This window comes from Patella vulgata, chromosome 3 (genome assembly GCF_932274485.2).
Source record: "Patella vulgata chromosome 3, xgPatVulg1.2, whole genome shotgun sequence".
Taxonomy (NCBI): Eukaryota; Metazoa; Mollusca; class Gastropoda; family Patellidae; genus Patella; species Patella vulgata.
Window position 1 is genome coordinate 60,775,325 of NC_065881.2, and position 26,257 is coordinate 60,801,581.

The 26,257-nt window shown below is 36.9% G+C and overlaps 1 protein-coding gene across 2 annotated transcripts; it reads right to left on the reverse strand.

The window, feature by feature from the left end:
- Window positions 1–878: 878 nt before the first annotated feature.
- LOC126814220 (tubulin beta chain) lies at window positions 879–16,420 on the reverse strand. 2 transcript variants are annotated; one of them, XM_050539239.1, is made up of 5 exons: window positions 16,281–16,404; window positions 4,786–4,894; window positions 3,132–3,240; window positions 2,590–2,945; window positions 879–2,084 (listed from the first exon to the last, which is right to left on the reverse strand). In XM_050539239.1, exons 2-5 carry the CDS (start codon window positions 4,840–4,842, stop codon window positions 1,266–1,268), a joined length of 1,341 nt encoding a protein of 446 aa, XP_050395196.1. In that variant the 5' UTR covers window positions 4,843–4,894; window positions 16,281–16,404; the 3' UTR covers window positions 879–1,265. The 2 variants fall into 2 exon arrangements, with proteins under 2 accessions (XP_050395196.1, XP_050395190.1); XM_050539233.1 differs by lacking the exons at window positions 879–2,084; window positions 2,590–2,945; window positions 3,132–3,240; window positions 4,786–4,894 and adding exons at window positions 11,921–13,006; window positions 13,226–13,581; window positions 14,014–14,122; window positions 14,361–14,506 and having other exon boundaries at window positions 16,281–16,420.
- Between the last annotated feature and the right edge of the window lie 9,837 nt (window positions 16,421–26,257).

Below are 26,257 nucleotides of genomic sequence, written 5' to 3' on the forward strand. Positions count from 1 at the left end.
ATTAGTTAAGAAATGTGGCCTGTAGACGACAAACAAACAAATACTAGAAATGGGCGTGGCTCTGCCCCGGGGGGTCGGGCATGCACCAAAAACAATAGGGATCTTCCTTGGGGTATAAGGAATAAGTATACCAAGTTTGAAGAAAATCCATGAAGAATTGCGCCCTGTAGGCGAACCACAGACACACACACACACACACACACACACACACATACATACATACACACACACACACACACAGACAGGGGCGACGGCATAATACGTTCACATTATGAATGTGGACGTATAAAAAAGGGCCATATCTCTAGAAATAATTGACGGAAATTGCTGAAATTCAACAGATCTGTTTCATAAATTTAAATGATGCATATATATTTCATACCTATCGGATGATAACTTTCATATTTTGAATGATGGATACGTTTTTAAGTAAATAATAAACAAGGTAGAATATAGTTAGACATGCCGAGAAGTATTTAGATTGGATTAACATTAGCTAAAGTCAGAACAAGGTCCGTTGACTTTGCCATATGACTACGATGAGTGCTATTAATAGTATCATTGTTTAGCAGTCGACATCGTAGGACGACTGTTACATTCTAAGATTTTCAAACATCAAATACAAAATGACAACGGGCAAGTTTTGTTATAACGAGGAATATAATCAGACAACTCTATGTAATGGGGGACATCTCCGAATAACCATACCGTTGAATTCGAACCGTTTAACCGTCCAGTTCTAACCGTTTACGGCTATCCGACTTGTCGTAGGAGCACTAGTTGACTTAATGACAGACTTTATGATACTGTGCGCGCATGCTAACCATTCAGCCATCCACCCCCACCCGGTCATATGGACTCAAAAAATATAAAAGATGTTTAATAAAATGAAATCTTTATTCAGGAATTGTCTTTAGTGTAATGGCAAAAATCGTCACACAATCCAGCAAAAATCACATGAATTTACTAAAGGAAAACAGCAAGAATTTCAAAATCATGTTAAGACCACAACTGATGTAAAACCAAGTTAAATGATAACAAAATAAACAACAGATTTCAATTTGTAAAAATTAATGAAACCCACCATACAGGCCTATCACTAAAGTGACTTACCAGTAATTACTCAATAACTATACTTTAATGGCACAAAAAGCTGGCACTCAAATCCATCCGAAGACTAATTTGCCAACACTAAGACATTTTTAAGAAAGATAGACAAGAAAGGAAAGTTTGCGAATGTATCCCGGTATAATTTCACGTTCTATTTAAGCTTCATCAGCGTCAGGCTCCTCTTCATCAAATTCACCCTCCTCTTCAGCTGTGGCATCTTGGTATTGTTGATATTCAGATACCAGATCATTCATGTTGGATTCAGCTTCTGTAAATTCCATCTCATCCATACCTTCACCAGTATACCAATGGAGGAAAGCCTTTCTTCTGAACATAGCAGTAAATTGCTCTGATATTCTCTTAAACAATTCCTGAATAGCTGTACTGTTACCAATGAAGGTTGCAGACATTTTAAGACCTCTTGGTGGAATGTCACAAACGGCAGTCTTTACGTTGTTGGGGATCCATTCAACAAAGTAACTGCTGTTTTTATTCTGAACATTTAACATCTGTTCATCCACTTCCTTCATGGACATACGACCTCGGAACATAGCAGCAACTGTCAAATATCTTCCATGACGTGGATCGCAGGCAGCCATCATGTTCTTGGCGTCAAACATTTGTTGAGTAAGTTCAGGTACTGTAAGAGCTCGGTATTGTTGACTACCTCGAGATGTGAGAGGAGCAAAACCAGGCATAAAGAAATGTAGACGAGGGAAGGGTACCATGTTGACAGCTAGTTTACGTAGATCAGCATTAAGTTGACCAGGAAATCTAAGACAAGTTGTTACACCAGACATGGTAGCTGACACCAAGTGATTCAAGTCACCATAAGTTGGTGTGGTAAGTTTTAACGTACGGAAACAGATATCATATAAAGCTTCATTGTCAATACAGTAAGTTTCATCTGTGTTTTCTACAAGTTGATGTACTGATAGAGTAGCATTGTATGGTTCTACAACTGTATCAGATACCTGAAATTATACATCACACAATTTAACACAAATACGTTATATGGGTCAGCATAATTATGATTATTATTTAGATCAATAATCCACTTGTGCACAATGCTCCTTTATAGCAGTGAGATGAAAGTCATAAATCTCATCCCCCACTACACACACTAAAAGGAGGGAGGGCGGGAGAGAGGGGTGGTGGTGAGAGGGAGAAATGGGGTTTAACATCCACTCAACACAAACTAGGTCATTTTGGGACTTACATATGGTTCAAATTTATTTCAATAATTCGCTTGTGCGTTGGGGTCTGTAGCTGTGGGAGGAAACACAAGAGGATCCGGAGAAAAGCCACGAGGTTGGACAGACCACTCTACAGGGGTAAAACCTGACTATGCATAATCTATGTCAGTTGTTCATCTAAAAAGCCTCTTTTTGATGGATATGTGGATTCCAAAATGAATAAAATTCATCTATAGATAAACATAATCTAAGCTGTATGTCAAATGAACTAAAATTTTCTTACTTTTGGGGATGGTACGACAGAGAATGTGTTCATGATTCTATCTGGATATTCTTCTCGGATTTTACTGATGAGAAGAGTTCCCATTCCAGAACCAGTTCCGCCACCAAGAGAGTGGGTAAGTTGGAAGCCTTGCAGACAATCACAGCTTTCAGACTCCTTTCTGACAACATCTAATACTGAGTCAACCAATTCGGCTCCTTCTGTGTAGTGACCTTTAGCCCAGTTATTACCAGCTCCGCTCTGTCCAAAGACAAAGTTATCTGGACGAAAGATTTGGCCAAAAGGTCCAGACCTTACAGAGTCCATGGTACCTGGCTCAAGATCAACCAACACAGCTCGAGGTACATATTTACCTCCTGAAAAAATCCATGAATAATTCTGTGACAAAGATTCAAACCTTTCCTCCTAAAAAGGGCTTTACGTTTTACTCAAGCCTGTTTTTTTATACGATTTCACCCCAGTATAATCACTCACACTGGACTGCAGGAAGGATTTCATGAAACAAAGGTTCCTAAATAATTGACTACACAAAATAGACAAACCTGTAGCTTCATTGTAGTAGACATTGATTCTTTCCAATTGGAGATCAGAATCACCATGGTAGGTTCCAGTTGGGTCAATACCATGTTCATCAGAAATAACTTCCCAGAACTGTTAATTAAAAATAAATATTAATATCAGTATTAATATATACATAATTTTTTTTTAAAGCTAATTCCAGATTCTACAGAACATAAATGTCAATGCATGGATATAAAAATTAGAAAATATTAAAGATACATTATGGGAGATTAAGTAAAGAGCTGGCAGTTCTCACAATAATAGTTTACCAGTGTCTGCCAAGCAGGATACGCCCACATTTTGCAAGAGATGGATAGAGAACAGATAAAAACAAACGCGTTTTTTTGTACAATAAGGGGCAATAATCCAGAAAGTGATGGCCTGAAATGTGCAAATATCAAAAGGGACAGAGTTCTTTGGGATATAAAGATATGTTTTAAGTTTCATCAAAATCAGATAAAAATTGTGACCTCTAGAGGGTCAGCAACCTTCGTATTACACACACACTTCTACACACTTTGCGTACAAACAGCGGATATTTTGTCAGGCAGTTTCATTTCGATTTTCCTGAAATTCAAATTAAACCTTTATTATGGTGAAATGGTGATGTATTTAAACGGTTTTTAAAATCGGAAAAAAATTGTGACCTCTAGGGAATCAGCAAGCTAAAAATGTGATTTTTCGAACAATCAGAGGCCATAATCCAGGAAGTTAAGTTTGGGTATCTGCGATTATCAAAAGGAACCATGATCTTAGTGTGTAATTGTGACCTCTAGAGGGTTCACAACCTTGATTTTTAAATCGGATAATAATTGTGACCTCTTAGAGGACCACAAGCTAAAAATGCGATTTTTAGTACAATCAGGGGCAATAATTAAGGAAGTTCCAATTTGATAAGTACGAAAATGGAAAGGAACCAAGATATTTGGGTTATAAACATGCATTTCAATTTTCATCAAAATCAAATGAAAATTGTGACCTCCAGAAGGTCCACAACCCTGATACACAATATTTTGACACTATTTGCAAACAAGGGGCGGCCATTTTGTCTATCAGTCATCCTTATGGTGTAATGTTGATACATTTAAACTGGTTTTTAAATCGGATAAAAATTGTGACCTCTGTAGGGTCCACAAGCTAAAAATGTAATTTTTCGTACAAACAGCGGCAATAATTGAGGCAGTTATGGTCTGATATGCGCGAATATCGAAAGGAACCGAGATCTGTGGGTTATAAATTTTAAGTTTAAACCAAATCGGATAAAAATTGTGACCTCTACAGTGTTCACAAGATAAAAACATGACTTTTCATACAATCAGGGGCCATAATCCATGAATTTACAGTCCGATACATGCCAATATCGAAGGAACCAAGATCTTCGGGTGATAAACCCATATTTCAAGTTTCATTGAAATGGGATAAAAATTGTGACCTGTAGAGTGTTCACAAACAATTGTGGACTGACGGACGTCTGGGCGGACGGACAAGGGCGACCACATGAAAAGAGCAGATTTAGCTCTTGCATAATGTATGTTTAATAATTTAAGTTCAATTCATCAATTTTATGCGATCTGCTTGCAATGAATTCATTGAGATTTGCAACGTGTACAGCTTGTACAGATCACATTTACTTACCTTGGCACCAATTTGGTTACCACACTGTCCAGCCTGAATATGAACAATCTCACGCATGATGAAGGTTGGCAAATGAAATGAAAAGTGATCACACACTGGTTATATATACCTGAAAAACAACAAAATAGATTACCTATAATAGAACATTAAATTACACAAATTGAACATAGGTTGCCAGACAATGAAACATAAATCACAGCAGATATGTCATCCGAGCAGTCGAATATTTATTCTTTTGTAGGTAATTGGTGCATTTACATGACACCAACAAGCAGTTGTCATGCAAGATACGCCCACATTTTGCAAGAGATGGACAGAGAGCAAGCTCAAAAAAAGTGATTTTTCGTACAATCAAGGGCCATAATTTAGGAAGTTACGATCCGATCCGATATGCGCAAATATCGAAAGCAACCAAGATCTTTGGGTTTTAACCATGCATTTCAAGTTTCGTCAAAATCGGCACAAAATTGTGACCTCCAGAGGGTCCACAACCTTAATATACCAGATGTTTACACTATTTGAGTACAAGGGGCGGCCATTTTGTCTGGCAGTTTTGGTCCGATTTTCACGAAATTCAAACTCTGCCTTCATTACGGTGTAACGGTGATATATTCAAACAGTGTTTTAAATCTGATAATAATTGTAACCTCTAGAGCGGCCCCAAGCTAAAAATGCCATTTTTCGTACAATCAGGGGCCATAATTCAGAAGTTACAATCCGATATGCGTGAATATCGAAAGCAACCAAGATCTTTGGGTTATAAACATGCACTTCAAGTTTACTCAAAATCGGATTAAAATTGTGACCTCTACAGGGTCCACAACATTGATATACACTCAACCATCCTTAAGTGTATAACGGTGATACGTTTTTAAATCGGATAAGAATTATGACCGCTATAGGGTCCACAAGCTAAAAACGTGATTTTTCGTACAATCAGGGGCCATAATTCAGGAAGTTACGATTTGATATGCACAAATATCAAGAGGAAGCGAGATCTTTGGGTTATAAACTTACATTTCAAATTCCATCAAAATCAGAAGAAAATTGTGACCTCTAGAGGGTCCACAAGCTAAAACGTGATTTTTCGTACAATCAGGGGCCATAATTCAGGAAGTTATGACCGCTATGTGCGAATATCGAAAGGAACCAAGATTTTTGGGTTATAAACATATATTTCAAGTTTAAACCAAATCGGATAAAAATTGTAACCTCTACAGTGTTCACAAGCTAAAAATGTGATTTTTCGTACAATCAAGGGCCATAATCCATGCAGTTACAGTCCGATACATGCCAATATCGAAAGGAACTGAGATCTTAGGGTGATAAACCTATATTTCAAGTTTCGCTGAAATTGGATAAAAATTGTGACCTCTAGAGTGTTCACAAACAATTGTGGGCGGACAGACAGACGTCTGGATGGAAAGGGGCAACGACAATATATGTCCACATGAAAATGTGGCGTATAAAAACTGATCGAGAGTAAAAACATTACTAATTATCAGAAATAATTAAAATTTGATTGATGTTGAGATTGCCAACATTTATTATACAAATCATGTAAGCCTTTAATTTTTCAGATGATAAATGCAGATGTTCTAAGTCTTTGAAATTGTTGAAAATCAATAGGACTCTTCACATAAATACTGTATCAATTGGGCATGAAAAAATGACAGTAAATGTATATACTGATGTTTCTAGCATATGCACAGATTTAGCTGCTGCAATCTTACAAATTCAAAGTTGGTAAAGAAAATAATTACAATACACTCAAATCTGATCAAGAATAGCAATCTATTAAGCAATTATCAGAAATCACTAGAATTTGTTTGGCTTCTAGTTCTTGCCCATGCTCACCTTTAGTATAACAAGCCAGCAGTGAGGCTGATGCCCCGTGTCGAAATCCCAAAATAAATAGATGACACATTAATTAATTGCACATTTATTTTTTTCAAAAGTATCCAAAAACCAAACTGATTATCAACTAACTATACACTAAGTTTCATCACTCTCTATCTGATAGAATCAAAATTATCTTGTCCCAAAGCATCGATCAATGAAATTGCTTAGCACAGCTTAGCTTTAGCTCGAAATGTTAATCATTTAACTCAGTCAAGAAATTCACCTAATGAACATCTACATCATCAAGTTCAAACATTCTACCTTAATTAAAAGCTTGAGTTGTTAAGTTCCAAAGTCTTGACCAATCAAGCAGAAAATTCTCATCGAACTTAGGCAAGGTAATGATATAACGAATCTATACTCGGAGTTTCATCACTCTCACTTCATTATAACCAAAGTTATTGTGCTCCAAAGCACCAACCAATTAGATTGCTTAGCTCTGCTTACAGTAAGCAGACAATGTTTATCATCGAACTCCATCAAGGCATTCATCTAATAAACACCTACACCAAGTTTGAACATTCTACCTTACTTAGAAAGAGACGTATAGTGTTCCAGAGTCTCAACCAATCAAATTGTTTATCGCTCTGCTTACCCTGAATAGAAAATGCTCATTATCGAACTTAGTCAAGGTATTGATGTAATAAAACTATACACCAAATTTCATCACTCTCACTTAATTAGAATTAAAGTGATCATGCCCCAAACCATCAACCAATCAAATTGCTTATCTCTGCCTACCCGAATCAGAAAATGCTCATCTACGAACTCTATCAAGGCATTGACCTAGTAACCTACACCAAGTTTGAACGTGCTAGCTCAATTAAAAGGATAGTTATTGTGTTACAAAGTCACGGCCAATCAAATTGCTTATCGCTCTGCTTACCCTGAGCAGAAAATGCTCATTATCGAACTTAATCAAGGTATTGATGTAATGAAACTATACACCAAGTTTCATCACTCTCACTTAATAATCAGAACTAAAGTTATTGTGTCCCAAAGCATCAACCAATCAAATTGCTTATCTCTGCTTACCCTATGCAGAAAATGCTCATACATCAAGGTATTGACCTAATAAACACCTACACCAAGTTTGAACATTCTAGCTCAATTAGAAGGAGAGTTATTGTGTCCCAAAAAGAGTGACAGACAGCCAAAAAGTGTGACGGACAGACAGACAGACGGACCCATTTTAATAGTCCCCTGCTTTCTTCGAAAGGCGGGGGACAAAAAACATTTCATATCATGAATTTAGCTGTTCCAAGAATTTTTGAAGAAGTGATCAAGGACCATAACTCTGCCCTTAAAGAATTGACAAATAAATTGATGAGGATAATATTGTAACACTTAATACTGAGAAAATGGGGTATGTACTTGGATTAAAAAGATAAAGATAATCATTGCATGTAACAATATTAATTTTTATAATATGTCCTAGATGCATCTATCAAAATTATTAAAGGCATGAACATCTGTACACCTAAATTACTTTCTACATGGGAGCTTCTTTGAAATACAAATTCTCCTGGTTTTTCCTAATGAGTAAAACACATTTATATAGACCTACAACTGAAATCAATTCGGCTGTGAACAAGATTTAAAGTATACAACGAAGAACCTAATTCATTGCTCTTTATGCATTATTTTACAGATCATTCCGCATCATTTAAAAGTCTGTATACATTATATAATTTATCAAGAATAATTTTTTGGAATTGGCATTTACAACTTGTAAGAAGTGAATCCTTTACAAGTACTAGAATCCAAATTGTCAAACAAGTCTTGTGGCTTAATGTAACCAAACACCATTTTGCAATTGTGATGCCAACAAAATATATTACTGTTTGTGGGATACGGTTAGCAGCAGATTGCTATAAGCATGCTTTTCACATTAATTATACAAACAGTGGACATGATTTGTTTTATGAATGAATAACATTACTAATCTAATTCACCCCCATTTCCTCAAAAATTTTGACAAATATGTATTTCCATATTAAAAGCTTACATTTTAGTTTAGAAATTTTATCTGCATGGCAAGATATTTATTTTTTAGAAACAATTTTGGAGAGTGAAGCCATTTTTAATATTCCTGATATATTATGTACTTGTTTTCTTTAATAACCCAAGTCATGGATGAGTACTGGCACATTGTTGAATTAATGTTTATGGCAACACCTGGAGGTATTATTATTTGTGTGCCAAATAAGAAAATCAATGAACTGCATACTTTCTAGGGTTTTTCTAACTGGGCAGGTAGTTTATAAAATCTTCATATGGCTCATCTTTACAATTATCTGAAGCATTCACACAGAACTATATAATAACTGCATTGTACTAATTTTACTTATACGTATTCAAGTCAAATTAACACTAAAATATTAAAGCCAATATTCAATTTTGAAAGGTCGACTGTCAAGCTCTCCTGCTTTTACAATATTTTACAAAGACTGCAAGGTAAAGGCATATGTTACATTATCAATGTTAGCTGGTTCAAAATATAGTAAAGATGGTAAATAATTAAAGTTAACCTTAAAATAGTCTGCACAAAAACTATTGATAAGCTGAAGGCAAAAAATATATTCATATCTAGATCTGAAAAATATCGCTATGCACATAAGATGTAGTTGGTATGCAATAGATTTTTTTAGACTTTATTTCTTTCCTATGCATTTTATCAAGAAAACAAAAATTACTGCAGATGTGCAAATATATTTAGATTGTAAAAAGCATCCCTTTCCACAGCTGGCATGTCAGTATTACATTTATCAGTTATTACCATCTGGAATACTGTACTGCCTTCCTCCTAACAAAAAAAAATTCAGCTTCAGTAGGAAATTCAATACCCTATACAAGCTAATGTAGCATGACTAACACTGGAGAAATTGTATCTATATCAAATTACACTTGACTCATTACTTATATACTGAACAACAAATGTGTGCAGGATGAAAACTTTTTTAAAGGTTTTTCTTTATTTTTGTGTGGCTGAAAACTGAAATGAAGCTAGTTTTATCATCATTGGGGTGATTTTGAATCTCTTGCAAACTATAATATAATCAATGTTGAATCTCTGAAAAGAACATAATTCCAAAGATGAATTGCCAGGCAACAAAATAAACGCCAACAGCAGCTAAATCGTCTGGTGGCTGACAAAGTTTGTCACATATTTATGCTTTTGTAGGTAAAAGGAGCATTTACATACAGATCGAATGTTCACGAGGTTCAACAAAGTGAAACAAGGGCCATAACCGTACATGTTGTTAACAGAGAGGAGAGAGAGAAATGGAGTTTAACGTCCACTCGACACAAACTAGGTCATTTTGGGACTAACACATGGTTCAATTTTATTTCAATCATTCGCTTGCGCGTAGGGGTCTTAAGCAGTGGGAGGAAACACGGAGTACCCAGAGAAAACCCACGAGGTTGGATGTTAACAGAAAGGGACTCAAATGAAAAGGCTTCTTCGTTTAATTACTAATCTTAATGCATTGAAATTTTATACAGATCAATAACAGGGGGTTCATAAAAGTGAAACAAGAGCCATAACTCAAGAAGTAATTAACGTAAATTGATGAAATTCAAAGGCTTCTACGTTTTACCAATCAATGCATATGAATTTCATACAGATTGGATGATAACTTTAGTCCTTACAGTGTTTACAAGGTTCAACTAAGTGAAACAAGGGCTTAATTTCTTTCAGTATTTACCGAAAAATAAATTAAAACTTCCCAACATTCAACATCCTCTGGTTATCATTTATGTAAATATGGATCATTGGATTCATAATAGTTATTTCATTGGTTGTGTGTGGGGGTCACGGTGGCCAAGACACTGGCTCGCTATCCTGGAGGTTGGGTGTTCGATCCCTGCATTTGCCGAGAAAGTTAATCCAGATTTTCCAGCGTGGTTTTCCCCTTCTCAGTGATGCAGGATGAAGGGCCTGTGTACACATTGGCGTTCACGTAAAAAATCCCATGACAATTGGAATTCGATATAGGAGTAGGCTGTAGTGCCACTGTCCGGGCAAAATTTCCCTCATAGCACACTGTATCGGATATGCTAGTCTTCATTAGCCTAGTTTGGAGCAGAACAGTAAAAGATGTTAAACCTCATTTATGATCAATCTATGGCTATGCAAAAGCCAGCAACAGTATTAAATAGTTTGGTGTGCCTCTTTTTCACCCAAAAACATTTTAGTTGGATCAGAACCCCATTTAAACCAAAAGCTTTCTCTGGATAATCACTTTCCCCATGTCAGTGGTGCAGGATAGAGGGTCTGGCAAGGAACAGCATCTTGTTGTTTCGATGGTACAAAGATAGGTTGCCAGGCAATGAAACATACGCCCACAGCAACTAAATCGTCCGGGCAGTCAACGCAAGGGTTGTCGCATATTTTTACTTTTTTCGGTATTGAAACATTTATAATACACTAAAATCTGATTAAGAGCAACAACTCACGAAGTAATTACAGAAAACTATTAGAATTTGTTTGGTTTTTATAAAGTTCTGCCCCATGCTAACGTTTTGTATGCAAAGCTTTTAATATCATGGATTTAACTGTTTAAGTCATAAAAATTCATTGAAAATCAATATACTTGTTCGTCTCAAGATCTTAAACTCTGTATCAATCTGAAGTCAATCGGATTATAACTTTAGCCTTTAGCGCATCACAAGATTTTGCAAAGTGATCAAGGGCCATATCGGAAATCGTTGAAAATCAATAGGAATTGTGGACGCCGGACGGACGGACGGGGGCGACGACAATATACGACCACATTTCAATGTGGGCGTATAAAAACCCCAAGGTCCCATTTACACATTGGCATGCATGTAAGAGAAACGCATAAGTGTAAGCTTTAGAGCTGCTGTCCTAGTAAATTTTCAAATAACGATTGGCAGCTTTAACACCCAAGAACATTTTAGTTGGATCAGAACCCCATTTAATCCAAAAGGTTTCTCTGGATAATCGCTTTCCCATGTCAGTGGTGCAGGTTAGAGGGTCTGGCAAGAAACAGCATCATGTTGTTTAGATGGTACAAAAACCCCAAGGTCCCATTTACACATTGGCATGCATGTAAGAGAAACGAGAAAGTGTAAGCTTTAGAGCTGCTGTCCAAGGAAAATTTCCCCCATATCATTAGAAATGGGAAAATGTAGAAAGACCACAAGCTCATTGGACAACATTTTTTTCATTCTTTTTAGTAAAGAGATTTGGTCAAAAGACATAAAATTTTGCAAGTAGAGCTTTAATAAATATAAGCATTAAAAATGTAAGTATGACATAGTATGCAGATGTACTTTTTATAAAAATTGCCAAAGAAATATATTGCACGTTTTATCTTCAGCTTTTAAGTGTCACTAGTTTGTTCTTTTTTAACTTCAATAACAAGAGTAACCAACAATATGGAGGATTGCCACCATAATAAATAGTATTAAGCCATTGGTTTGTGAAATGTTTCTTAATAAAGCTTCAATTCCATAAATGTTGGCTATTTTATAAGGGTTCATCAGCCTCTCCCTCATCTTCATCGAATTCACCCTCCTCTTCAGCTGTAGCATCTTGGTATTGTTGATATTCAGATACCAGATCATTCATGTTGGATTCAGCTTCTGTAAATTCCATCTCATCCATACCTTCACCAGTATACCAATGGAGGAAAGCCTTTCTTCTGAACATAGCAGTAAATTGTTCTGATATTCTCTTAAACAATTCTTGAATGGCTGTACTGTTACCAATGAAGGTTGCAGACATTTTAAGACCTCTTGGTGGAATGTCACAAACGGCAGTCTTTACGTTGTTGGGGATCCATTCAACAAAGTAACTGCTGTTTTTATTCTGAACATTCAACATCTGTTCATCAACTTCCTTCATGGACATACGACCTCGGAACATAGCAGCAACTGTCAAATATCTTCCATGACGTGGATCACAGGCCGCCATCATGTTCTTGGAATCAAACATTTGTTGAGTAAGTTCAGGTACTGTAAGAGCTCGGTATTGTTGACTACCTCGAGATGTGAGAGGAGCAAAACCAGGCATAAAGAAATGTAGACGAGGGAAGGGTACCATGTTGACAGCTAGTTTACGTAGATCAGCATTAAGTTGACCAGGGAATCTAAGACAAGTTGTCACACCAGACATGGTAGCTGACACCAAGTGATTCAAGTCACCATAAGTTGGTGTAGTAAGTTTTAAGGTACGGAAACAAATATCATATAAAGCTTCATTGTCAATACAGTAAGTTTCATCTGTGTTTTCTACAAGTTGATGTACTGACAGAGTAGCATTGTATGGTTCTACAACTGTATCAGATACCTGAAATTATACAACGGTCAAAGCAAATTACAAAAGATGTGAATTGACTAAAGAAACTGGTAATATAGAAATACAGAATAATTAACTATAGTTTGATATGAGTATGACATTCAGAATTGATAGTTATGTTATAGTAAGCCTATATTATTCAGACATTAGGTCAAAAGTTACTGTTGCAAAAATCTTATTCTTTTAAAACTTTCTTTAGAATCGACTTACTTTTGGGGATGGTACAACAGAGAATGTGTTCATGATTCTATCTGGATATTCTTCTCGGATTTTACTGATGAGAAGAGTTCCCATTCCGGAACCTGTTCCTCCACCAAGGGAATGGGTAAGCTGGAAGCCTTGAAGACAATCACAATTTTCAGCCTCTTTTCGCACAACATCTAAGACTGAGTCAACTAATTCAGCTCCTTCTGTGTAGTGACCTTTGGCCCAGTTATTACCAGCTCCGCTCTGTCCAAAGACAAAGTTATCTGGACGAAAGATTTGACCAAAAGGTCCAGACCTTACAGAGTCCATGGTACCTGGCTCGAGATCCACCAGAACAGCTCGGGGTACATATTTACCTCCTTAGAAAATAAAGAATGAGGTCATTTTAAAGTTAAAATAACTACATGTATCTAACAATAACAATAAGAATTACTGTATATGGCTACAGGCATACATTTGAGAAATAAGAATGTTGTTTGGTATTCAATTTTCTAAGCTCCCGTTAAAAGCCTTATGTTAATTGGGAACAAATAAGGTGCCAACAAATATGGTGTAAATACAAGGATGTAATGCATAAAAAAGCATTGGTATCCTAGTCAATTTAATTCTGAATGGAAATAAGACCTAATTTAATTGTAGACAGTAAACAAGTAAATTTACTACATCTTTACAAAAGAATGTTTGTCAGACTGTGTTGCTAGGCGTCACATCCTGCCACTTACTGGTAATATATTATCAATAAATTTCTATTGTCGCAGTATTTATCTACATTTAATAATATCAATACAAACCTGTAGCTTCATTGTAGTAGACATTGATTCTTTCCAATTGGAGATCAGAATCACCATGGTAGGTTCCAGTTGGGTCGATACCATGTTCATCAGAAATAACTTCCCAGAACTGTTCAAACAAAACATTAATAACATGCTTTATATGCGCACCTAACAAATGTTAATCTAGATAATCAATTCTATTAAATTAATTCAAGATAAAGTTTGGAGACCCTTGTTAAAACAATTTATTTTGTATGTTAAATTCATTTATACAAGAAACTTTTGATGTTGCTTTTTATATAAAACAACAACCCTGAACAAGAAATCAAAATATGATTTTATGAAAACAAATAAGTTCTACCTACCTTCGCTCCAATTTGGTTGCCACATTGGCCAGCTTGCATATGAACAATTTCACGCATGTTTCCTGGGTATGAAAGTCACTAAACAGTGAAACTTAGTTAACTCTGATGAACGTACCAATACACTGAGGCCTTGGCACGACTTGTTGCTAAGAAACAATATAATAAACACCTGAATTAGTTGATCTGTGAGGTAAACAAAATGTTTGTTAATTAGCAACAGAATGGATTAGACATTAGAAAATCACAGATCAGTCATGCTAGTCAAGTGCTGTGAACACTTTGTCAGAAAAACAAAAAACAAAGAGACATCACCAATCCAAGTCATATTTTATTTCCATTTTATTCCAATTAACAAATATATTTTGCAATTTGAAGATAAAAATGTTTGATACATAATTTATTGCATATCAAGAGAAAAAATGTTACCATTAACATGGCAGCTTATAAATAAATTATGTCCCATATATACATAAAGTGAGCTTATGAATAAAAACATTTCCTAAGAGACAGTTGGAATTCATAACATTAGTTATCTCCATCCCAGTTATTGATTGTGATTGGGGTTTCCACTGGAGTCCTGGTTATGGCTGACGCTAACAGATTAAAGTCTACTTCCTGTGAATGAGTCCCCAGTGAGTCATCATTATATATTGTCAGACAATGCCATAGATTCTGAATGAAAGCAGGCACAATATAGAAACTACATCAATGGACAATCAAGTAAAATCTATGTTCATTTCACAGGTTCAATTTATAGCCTTCCTTGGTCACAGAAGAGCAATAAACATGTCAAGATTTGGGTCCTTCATATTAAAAATAGCCTCAGGACAACATGTACAGAAATAAGTTAGACTTGGTATACAATACATTTTTTAACCAAAATACGTAAAGTAAAAAATAACAGCTGGTCTGGGTTATTTAAAAATTGTTTCAGAAAATAATTTAATATAAGATCAATTGTGTCAAAAATAACAAACATCCATGTGAAATCAAAAAAGTTTATCACATTCAAGATTAAATGCTGCCACATTTACGGATATACATGAAATATTATCTGTATAGTATAACTATCTTATGTCGCTGCTTTGGTTGGTTTTTAATAAAAAATAGACTACTGTAATTTTATGTATTAGGTGTATTAATGTAATAATACATAGATTTTTGAATACAAATAAAACTTACATTTTGTATTTAATGTCTATATTACAAAATTTGTTTTAATATTACAAAATACTTAATATTCTATATTTAGGGCATGGAGGTTTAACCATAGAAATATAGATACTGACTTTCTGACTTATTTCTCCGATTAAAACAATACTCTGCCGTGCAATTATGAACTCCTGCATGCAATTATTCAATACCTCCCGGGGGAATAACTTTTAAGCAACATTTACCGGTATTAACTGGGAAAAGCTTTTTGGATTTGAGGCAAAATTTACACATAGTTATGTCCAGTGAGTGTAACGGATGCTTTGGCGATATAATATTCATCGGGGTTAGCATCATAATTCAAATTTTACCGCTAAAAAGGCGCATCGATTTGAATAATTTGAATTAGGAAATTTAATAAATGTAAGCCTTCCTGAATGACAATAAAAAAGATTCAACATATTCGCCAAATAAAATACTATGAAATGGAGATAGTAGTAATGTATCTTTTAACGCACTCAACGTAGATAATGAACAGAGCGAGAGTATTAGTCATCTGTCTGCCCTGTAATGGGTTGTGTTGAATGAAAGGCTTGGCTCGTGTGCTGCTTTAGAGAATAACACACGAATATTTCAACTTCAAGTCCGAAAATTACGCTAACAAAAACAGACCTAACTTAAATTTCGTGAAAAAATTGCCACAAATATTAACAAATAAAGCAATAACAAACAAATAAATTAAAATTCAGAAATTAAGCTAATTCTCACCAAAGTGGAGGATGTCTTCTTACTACCAGCTTCGCTGCAAAGAGAATGTGTCTTGAGCTGATGCGGGAATGAGTTGGAGAGGGATGATGTCATTTGCTAGTGAACGTATTCATACGCTTAAGCTAGTCCATTAAGTTTTGACAATGGAATTGAAACTACAACAGTTAATAGGCGTTAAACTCAATAAAAATCAACAACCAATATATTGTAAGTTTAACTGTTTCGACATACTTGACGAGTGATTGACCGTTATCAGGTAATTAGGCCGTCTGGGTGCAGGTTCGCGGAAGAAGAAAACGATGCTACAAGGCTATACATATTATAATGAAGTTATTCCCGAATCCGTTAACAAGTTCATGACCTGTTTTATTTTGCGGCTGTCGATTTGGAGTTTGCGGCCAGCTTTCTTCAACCCGGCGTAATAAATATGCTAGAAATAGTTCATTTATACATGCCGGTAAATGTGATTAATAAATGCGGTTGCGTGTTGTTCTCATAGTCACAGGTAATAAATACGGTGATTTTTGTAGCATAAGAAGGGTTTAAAATATCATTTTACCGACATAATAAAAGTTTTGAAAACTAGATCAGGCCCGGATCCAGGATTTTGTCGAGGGGTGGGGGGGGCATACATTGGAGCAAAGGGTAATCATCAGAGTGCCGCATGCATTAGTGGTTTGGTGTAGTCCCTAACTCAGCCAAAATTAGGGTGTAACGGTGATATAATTGAACATTTTTTTTAAATCGGGTAATAATTGTGATCTCTAGAGGGACCTGTAGCTAAAAACGCGATTTTTCGTACAATCAGGGGTCATAATCCAGGAAGTTACGATCCTATATGCGCGAATATCAACAGGAACCATATGCAAGGTCTTTGTGTTATAAACGTACATTTCAAGTTTCATCTAAATCAGAAGAAAATTGTGACATCTAGAGGGTCCACAACATTGATATAGGGCCTATATTTTTACGTTATTTGGCTACGAGGGGCGGCCATTTGTCGGTCAGTTTTGGTCCGATTTTTACGAAATTCGAACCCAACCACCCTTAGGGTGTAAAGGTGATATATTCAAACGTTTTTTTTTTAAATCGGATAAAAATTATGATCTCTACAGGGACAAAATGCTAAAAACGCGATTTTTCGTAGTCAGGGTCCATAATTCAGGAAGTTACGGCCCGATATGCGCGAATATCGAAAGGAACAGAGATCTTTGGGTTATAAACTTACATTTCAAGTTTCATCAAAATCAGAAGAAAATTGTGACCTCCAGAGAGTCCACCTTAACCTTGATATACCATATTTTTACGCTTTTTGAGTACGAGGGGCGGCCATTTTGTCTGTCAGTTTTGGTCCGATTTTTTACGAAATTCGAACTCAACTATCCTTAGGGTGTAACGGTGATATATTCAATGTTTTTTTTTTAAATCGGATAAAAAAATTATTACCTCTAAAGGGTCTACAAGCTAAAAAAAAAAAGGGGATTTTTCGTACAATCAAGGGCCGTAATTCAGGAAATTAAGGTCCGATGCATGCCAATATCGAAAGGAACCGAGATCTTAGGGATATAAACCTATATTTCGGGGGGTTGGATGGCTGAATGGTTAGTGTGCGCGCGCTGTATCATAAAGTCTGTCATTGAGTCGACTGGTGTGGTTTCGAATCCCCGGTTGTACGTGACAAGGAGTAGGGTCGCCTGTCCAACCTCGTGGGTTTTCTCCGGGTCCTCCGGTTTCCTCCCACTGCTAAAGACCCCTACGCGCAAGCGAATTATTGAAATAAAATTAAACCATATGTTAGTACCGAAATGACCTAGTTTGTGTCGAGTGGACGTTAAACCCCATTTCTCTCTCTCTCTCTCTAAACCTATATTTCAAGTTTCGTTTAAATCGGATAAAAATTGTGACCTGTAGGGTGTCCACAATCAATTGTGGACGGACGTACCAACGTCCGGACGAACAGGGGCGACGACAATATACGTCCACATGAAAATGTTGGCGTATAAAAATGGTCTGTCTCCGCAATTCAATGTTCAAAAGTATCCCAATGACTTTATTGGTGCTTGTGTCTGTGAGGCATTATATGCAAAGTCTTTCTGTATTTTCAAAGCCAATGGGTTATCCTGCTGTTCATTTTGTAATTGTATGATTATCAAAAACTCTGATGGAACTTGTAAAAATCCCTTTTGAATGCTGTCTACGAATTTTTTATTGTTATACCAATGTAATTAATTTTGAAGTGTTATTTTTTTTTTACATTTTAGAGTTTTTTTTGGTGTTGTCACTTAAAAATTGGATATTGAGTTTTCGTGAAAAATTAATGAATGTTTTAATAAGTATATTTTGTCACTGCCGCCATGCGCTGACGTCACACAAAAACCTAACCAACCTCTGAAGTCTTGTGTACTTCCGCCTCAAAATGATGAATATTCACCAAAACCTGGCAGAAAATGTATATGCAAACCCTCTTTTTCGATACTGCACCCAAAAGTCAACAAAAATCGCCATGAAAAAGGGGGAAAATGGAAAGGGAGAGAAAAACTAAAAATATTTTTGGCACTTGTTTCAATGGTCTAGTCACTGCGGATTGATTTTGTGTGACGTCAGCGCATGGCGGCAGTGACAAAATTGAAATGGACGAAAATAATGTAAATATTGGAAACAAGTGGCTATGATATCGATTTGTGGGAGTATTGATGCAAATCAAAACGACTAGATTGAAGAAAACATATCTGAGTGAATCGACAGAGGTTTGATTGCCTGACATTACGAATTGTTGAGAAAAAAAACGAGCCGAAGCGAGAGCAGGTAAAATCGATTCTTCAACAGGCATTGCATTCCTGTTCTTTTTTATTATATATTGTCTGGTTGGACATGGTGTATGCATATATATACGGATAGAAGGTCAGATTCCTGTGGTCCACCCAAGTCCAAAATACTGACTAAGCTACCTACTAAACATTTCTTCAAAGAAATTATCCCTACTCAAACTTTCCTACAGAACCAAAGTCAGATCCAGGACTACCCCAGAGTCTTCGTCGCGGCCTCATTCCGAAAGCAATTGTATACGTTGCAACCTTAGGAATTGCTTGGGCGGAGACAATGCGAAAATCATGTTTCAGTAACAAAGCAAACTAAAATGAAAATCAACTATGTCGCATATCAATTAGTTGATATTTAAGATTTGGGATTTTTCGAACTGTATATATATAGTGTAGCAAATAGGGCTCTGAAAGGTTATTCAGAGTTTCTATGACTAAAGAACGTCTTACGATGAGAAAGTCCCATTTTATTTTGGTATTCGTGTGGTAACAGCGATGGTACTTACAAATTAAAAAAAACAAAAAAAACATAATTTTAATTACTCTCTTTGATTGACAGAAATGGATGCCTGGAATCACGCCTCCTCTGTCTCTGTCTGCTGCACGCCACTGCTCAGAAACATCGTTGTTAAAATAATCAAGAATCTTTTGGGAAAGTTATTACGAGAATTCAAAATTCGGATCAATAAATGAACCAATAGGATATTGCTAATAAACTGACGGGAACAATAATAATTATAACGACTTGTCTGCGATATCACTTCGGTGGAAGCGGACGTTAAATAAAGCTATTAAACATACAAATATAATGATTATATTCGAAACAGTTCGAGCGGAGTTATAGGGGGAAGGCAACTGGGTGTCGTGTCGATGTATTAAAGCTGACGACCCATCCCCCACATAAGATAAGAAAAGATAACTAAATATGTTAATTGTATCAATATGGTACGTCCACCAAGGACAGCAGGCATACGGGTAAATGTACATTTAAACATATTACAAACATTGCACAGAAAACGTGTACATGTACATACAAGTAATACATTGATAGGATACATATTGATACAAACAATAATACATTTTTAAAAATTCAACTATAGTTCCCACCAAATTTGATTTTGACCTGTTATCAAAGCCAAGAACACGCACTACAAAAGTGTAGGAGTAGTTATAGAGCGGGAGCCCAGGGGGTCAACCTAGCTGAAAAGTGTACCAATTTTCTCATATATATGGATGGTATCAATGCATGTGTAATTGGTATCATCAGAATGTAAGTCTGGCGGGTATCTGGCGGTGGGTGTGGTATTCCACGCTCAAAATGCCATGTCCCCAACTAGGTTAGATTAGCTCAAAAGTGTACTACATGAAAATCGTACAGCAATGTACCGCACATCTTCAGGTATTACAAAAACACTGACAGACATTTCTAGTGGTGGGGTACCACTGACAGAGCTTAGAGGTATGTAATTGTTGTTGTTGAGTAGTTGTATTTTACGTCCGCTTCCACCGAAGTGATATCGCAGACAATCACGTGTTATATATTATTTCATGAGACAATCGAATAGATCTCCGGCGTCGTAGATGTCGTTTGGGGTTGATGTCGAAGGATCGTAGCTGCATTCTGTGATGTTGAAACTGGTTTCGTAGATCTATATTGATGGGATTCTGGGTTTTGTGAACTTCTTTTCATTTGATTTTTCTGGTGTTGAGGAATTAGCTTCTCCCTCTCTTCTTATTTTGGAGCTTTTGGTTCGACTGGCGGAGACTGGGTTACTGGTGGTTTACTTCCTGGAACTGTTGGCTTACTGTCTTGTACTGTCTTTACTGTGGTTGGTGGGACTGTTGGGACTATTGGAGCTGTCTTCTTTTTCAGGGGCCCGGAGAGGACACTCTCTTCATGAGTGGCCAAACTTCTCACATCTAAAGCATGGAGAAGGTTGGCCTGGCGTGACTACTTGTACTTTTGCATCTCCTTAATGGGCTTTTAATATTATTAGTTGGGGTATATCTTTAAATTTCTTATTCTGGATCTCTATTTCTACTTCTCTTACTCTTTTGTAAACATTGGTGCCCGGGAGTTGTTGGTCTTGGAAGGTTCTCACATATCCGATGTCACCCATAATTTCTAGGAAGTAATCATCGGAGTAGGATAGAGGAAAGTCGTAGACTGTGAGGGTGACTACTTTGGTAAAACGTTTGTGGAACTGATACGTTATCCCCATGTGTGTGTGTTTCCCTTTATCGAGAAGTTTACTTTTCACTTCTTTGGTTCTTACATGGACGTGCCACTCGTCTTCTTTTAGGTAGATGGTCAAGATATCTTCCCACTTGCCGAGTAGGTCGATCAGGCACTTCAAGATTCCCCTGTCGGTTAATCTCTCCGTGCTGCTGACCGCCACGTTGTAGGATATGCGGCTTGTCTCTTCTTCTGGCACTTGTAGGTTTTTACTATCGGGTCCATGGTGAATGGGTAACTGGATAACTGGATAACTGGAACAGCAGGTGTTAACAGGGCGAACGCTAATTAACAACTGTGAGGTATGTAATTGCCAGACATAAGACATTTGTAGTGGTGGCAGAGCCTCGTTTAACATGGTGACTAGGCGGCGCCGCCGCCGCGCACTGGCCAAACTGTGCCGCCTAGTGGCCCAAAAGTTGAAGACTGGGCGGCAACATACATACGTTTTGAAAATCGCTGACAAGGTTTTTCCCATGTGCCAAGCATGCCTGAGGCTGATAATCTGTCATGTCCCTGGCTGGCCGAACCAGTCAGCAGCCGGCGCAGCGAGTTTCCGCAGCAGTGTTTTGATCTCGATTTTACAGGGTATTAATCAATCCATGGTTAAACAAGATGCTAAAACTACTAGTGTATCAAATCTTCGAAACTATTTTTAAGTGATCAGAAATCGAGTCTAAGGTAGTCAATTTTCAAAATTTTCTGGGGGAGGGCCACCCAACCCCCCCCCCCCCCGCGCGGGCTCACACCAGTTTAGGAGCAGAACAGTAGGACGTTAAACCCCATTTCATTTCATTTGTACCACCTAAAACAGCTAAAGGTTTGTCTTTCTTCCCCAGTATTACCAAAGTCGTGTCCTCCTTACTGCGCTGCTGCGACCGTACAGCGACTAGAAAATGCACAAGGTCGCCGGCAAACGTAAACACCACGCGAGAAAATGTCCCAAAAAATTACAAACTTGAAAAAAGTCGCGTTCTTACAGCTTTCCAAGTCAGATCGCAGAGCCGTGGCCTTTGTTTTGAACATGCTTAAAACAAACGAGGTGACTCGGCGATCATTCATGAACATGGAGACCACATCACGATATCTGCCGTTTCCGCCACGCTTTTATCACGCTATGGCGATCTTGACGCGCTATTATAAACCGTCTATGTTTACGTGTACGTAAAATAACGTCCACTCGACACAAACTAGGTCATTTCGGGACTAAATTCCAGTAAGAGAGAGAGAGAGAAATGGGCTTTAACGTCCACCAGGCGCGGATCCAGAGCGGGTGTCCAGGGGGTCCGGACCCCCCCCCCCCCTCCCGCCCCTGCTCAGGCTTGAAAATTTGAAGGGTCCGAGAAACTTAAATCTAAAAGCCTGAATCTGACCCAAAAATTGCGAGTTTGTATACATTGAGATGAGTCATGACTTTCATTCCATTGTGGGAAAAAACAAATAGTCACATACAGCTCTGGCAATTAGCCAAAAACGTCGACAGCATAAATTGCCGTCGGGACCAATTGACCCCACGGCAAATCGCCTATTGACGACGGCAATTTTTTAATACCGTACTGTATGAAAATATAAGTTTATTGAAATTTAAAGAGTTTTATTAACGCTGTTCGCCTGTTGACGTTGAATATTGTTGTGTTTGCTTTTTAATTTTATCGGCAGCGTTGATAAGAACGTCTGAGTGCCCTGGTGCTCATCAACGTTAACAGAAAGCTCCAGCTAAATGTCGAGAATATCGTTGGGCAGTTCATCAGAAAAAAGCCACGCCGACTTTTCTCTGCCTTGCACAGTTAAAGTGAAGGTCCCACATAATTTTTGGAAGATAAATCTGTTTAATTTTGTGTGAAAATTTCCTGTAAACCTCTACATTTATGATTAAGTCTGTGCAACAATTGCAAGCTATATTATTTTTTTTTATGCGCTGAAAGTAAAAACAGTAAACCAAGTGTATAGACTTTTCGTAAGTGAAAGTTTGTGCTCTGGAAAACCCCGACCAACTTTCCTATACTTTAGCAGTGGGAGGAAACCGGAGGACCCGGAGAAAACCCACGTGGTTGGAAAGGCGACCCTACTCCTTGTCACTTACATCCGGGGAATCGAAACCCCGCCAGTTGACTCGATGACAGACCATCCAACCCCCCATTTCAGTAAGAAAAACCTTCGACACTGTATATTAATATTGTTTTCTGATGGACAAAAAACCTACCCTGGAAGAATAACCCATTACAGGTTTATAGAAAAACTTTCAGAAGAATAACCCCAAGTCACCTGTATATATCCAAAGCCCCCCCCCCCCCCGACTTTCACACCGCAAGTTATTCCACGCATATACCCCAGAGATCAAAGAGATATACCGTTATTGGTATATCAAACGTAATGTAACACTAGTGTATCCCCTTTCGTCACTTTTGGCCCCAAATAAAGTGTTAAGCAAAAAGGGAGATAATTACAGCTTTATCTGTGAATAAAATTACAAGGTAGGCAGACGACACTAGTGTTACCCGCAACAAATTCAAACAATTCTTCCGCTTATCCTGCTTCGATAATTTCTTGACTTATTTCTAAAGAAATCTCAGATTTTGTGTGTTTTCTATAAATTTTGAATGGCTTTTAATATTGAATAATGATATTACGCGAAAAAATAACATTTTATGAAAATTAGATAAGACTTTACATCTTTGACCTCGAAAGAGTATTTAAAACCCCTAGGGGGAAAAGAGTAGGCTACTGGCCTATTGGAGCCCACGTTAGAAAATATAGGAAAACTTCGATGAGCTGAGTTTAGAGAAACTCTGCCGTGGGAATCCAGTTTGGTGGGTCAAAAAGATTAACAAAACTGTATGAAATCTCTGGATTTGCTGAGAAGGCTGGGTACAAATATATATTATATTTTTTTTTTTTTTTTGTGTTTTTTTGTTTTTGTTTTGTGTAAACAACATTTTATTCCAGAAATTTATGGAAAGGGAACAGGCAAAGCCTATATCACCCCTCACCTCATACAAGGAATATAAAACATATAATATACAGATCTCCTATGTACATATTATAAAATAATGGTGAAAATCATATAAATTAAATAATTTATATACACACTATTTAAAACAAATGAAAATGAAAAAAAAGAGGAAGTGCTGTTTTATAACATGATAAAAAGGGTTCTATAAATAGAATCAGATATTCAAGCGTCTGGTAACATCGAATTATTCATGTACTATTTTAAAGATGTTATTAGATGTAGCCTGATTTTCTATGCCAAAAAAAAAGTGGTTTAATTGATTGCTTCGTGATGGTAAAAGATGTATTGTATTTTTTCGTGCATCTGAATACAGTGGGCACCAGCGGAGAAAATGTTCAGAATCTTCAAAGCGATGACCACAGCTGCATGATGGATCCTCAGAAATATGTCGTAGAAATTTATGCCCGTTTAGGTAGCTACAAGAAAGCCTAAATCTACTGTGTATGATCTGGTTCTTTCTTTTGCCCTGTAGAAATGAATTTGGAATAATGAGATCATTTAGTTTTAAATTTTGTTTGAAATTAGTGATAGACGGAGAAATTCTTATATCAAATCAGATAAAAACTTTATCTGCGATATCACCCAAGGTGTAAGCGGACGTGAAACTCCACGAACGAACGAACGATCAGATAAAATGGTTATTGCGTCAAGACGTCCATAAGGATAGAATACACATTACACATGCATCACCATTCCCAGCTTAAGAGACACACACTTATTTAGTTTTCGAACGATAGTTACGTATGATACAAATGAAATGAAATGGGGTTTAACGTCCTACTGTTCTGCTCCTACGTATGATACAACACGTCATTTAAGTAACTTTTAAATGTTTGAACAACTTATATTAGCACCTGTTTGTTTATCCGAATATACAGGGCGATATTTACGTTCTCCGGGCGATAGTTTTCTTTTAAAGCCGAAACATGCAAAAATATATAATCTGTGTATATGCACTTCGAAATGTTTTTTGTACTCGTGCGAATCTTCGATATGTATTATATTTGTCTAAATTCAAGCCTTTGGTTTTGGGTGAGTCGGTGACAGTGACATTGATTATGAACAACATATATAGAGGCTATGACTCAGTCATCAGGATAAACAAATTGTCGTTTGTTCAACACAACGACCATGTCCTTTTCAAATATCACCGTCTTATTTGGTACAGGATGGATGTGATAACATGCAGTGACAGTGACCTATTATCGAAGTGTTTCCGCGTGGACATAATAATATTTTATCTTGACCATAATTATATATAATAATACTAAATATAGAGTATATGTAAAAGTTCAAAATAAAAACCCGCATAGTGCAAATACAACAGAGCTTTATATTAATTGGTAAGTCATTTATTGGGTGGAGAGTTGGATGGCCGAATGGTTAGCGTGTGCGCGTTGTATCATAAGGTCTGTCAATGAGTCAACTGGCGTGGTTACGATTCTCCGGTTGTACGTCCAACTTCGTGGGTTTTTTCCTGGTCCCTGGTTTCCTCCCACTGCTAAAGACCCCTACGCGCAAGTATTTTCGAGGGAAAAGAAACCTCGTGATTCTGGTTCGCATAGCAATTGGGTTTAATCAAATCATATTTTTATATGGTAAGGTTTCACCTTTATCTCGATGAGAATTGGTTTATTATATTCTTCAGCTACGTACAGTACAGTTTGGAATCAGTGTAAATATGAGACTTATAGGCCAGTATTTTTTTTGTCAAATGACTCCAAAATTTGCTCAAAGGAAGGACATTATAGGACGGTCCACTACTGTGACTGGAGCAAGACGGAAGACTTAGACATTAGTAGTGTAATCATTTTGCGGGGTTGGGGGTTATACACGGTAACTCAGGGCCTTAATTTTTCCATAATTATTAAATCAGTAAAGGTACCAGGAACACCCCTAATATAGTGTG

What these genes read in the sequence shown, in the direction of transcription:
- LOC126814220 (XM_050539233.1), bottom strand. Translation starts at nt 14,417, where the DNA reads ATGCGTGAAATTGTTCATATGCAAGCTGGCCAATGTGGCAACCAAATT. An exon ending in GCAACCAAATTGGAGCGAAG is followed by an intron (nt 14,123 to 14,360) that starts GTAGGTAGAACT and finishes TTGTTTGAACAG; the next exon opens with TTCTGGGAAGTTATTTCTGA. An exon ending in CTGTTGTACCATCCCCAAAA is followed by an intron (nt 13,007 to 13,225) that starts GTAAGTCGATTC and finishes GTATAATTTCAG; the next exon opens with GTATCTGATACAGTTGTAGA.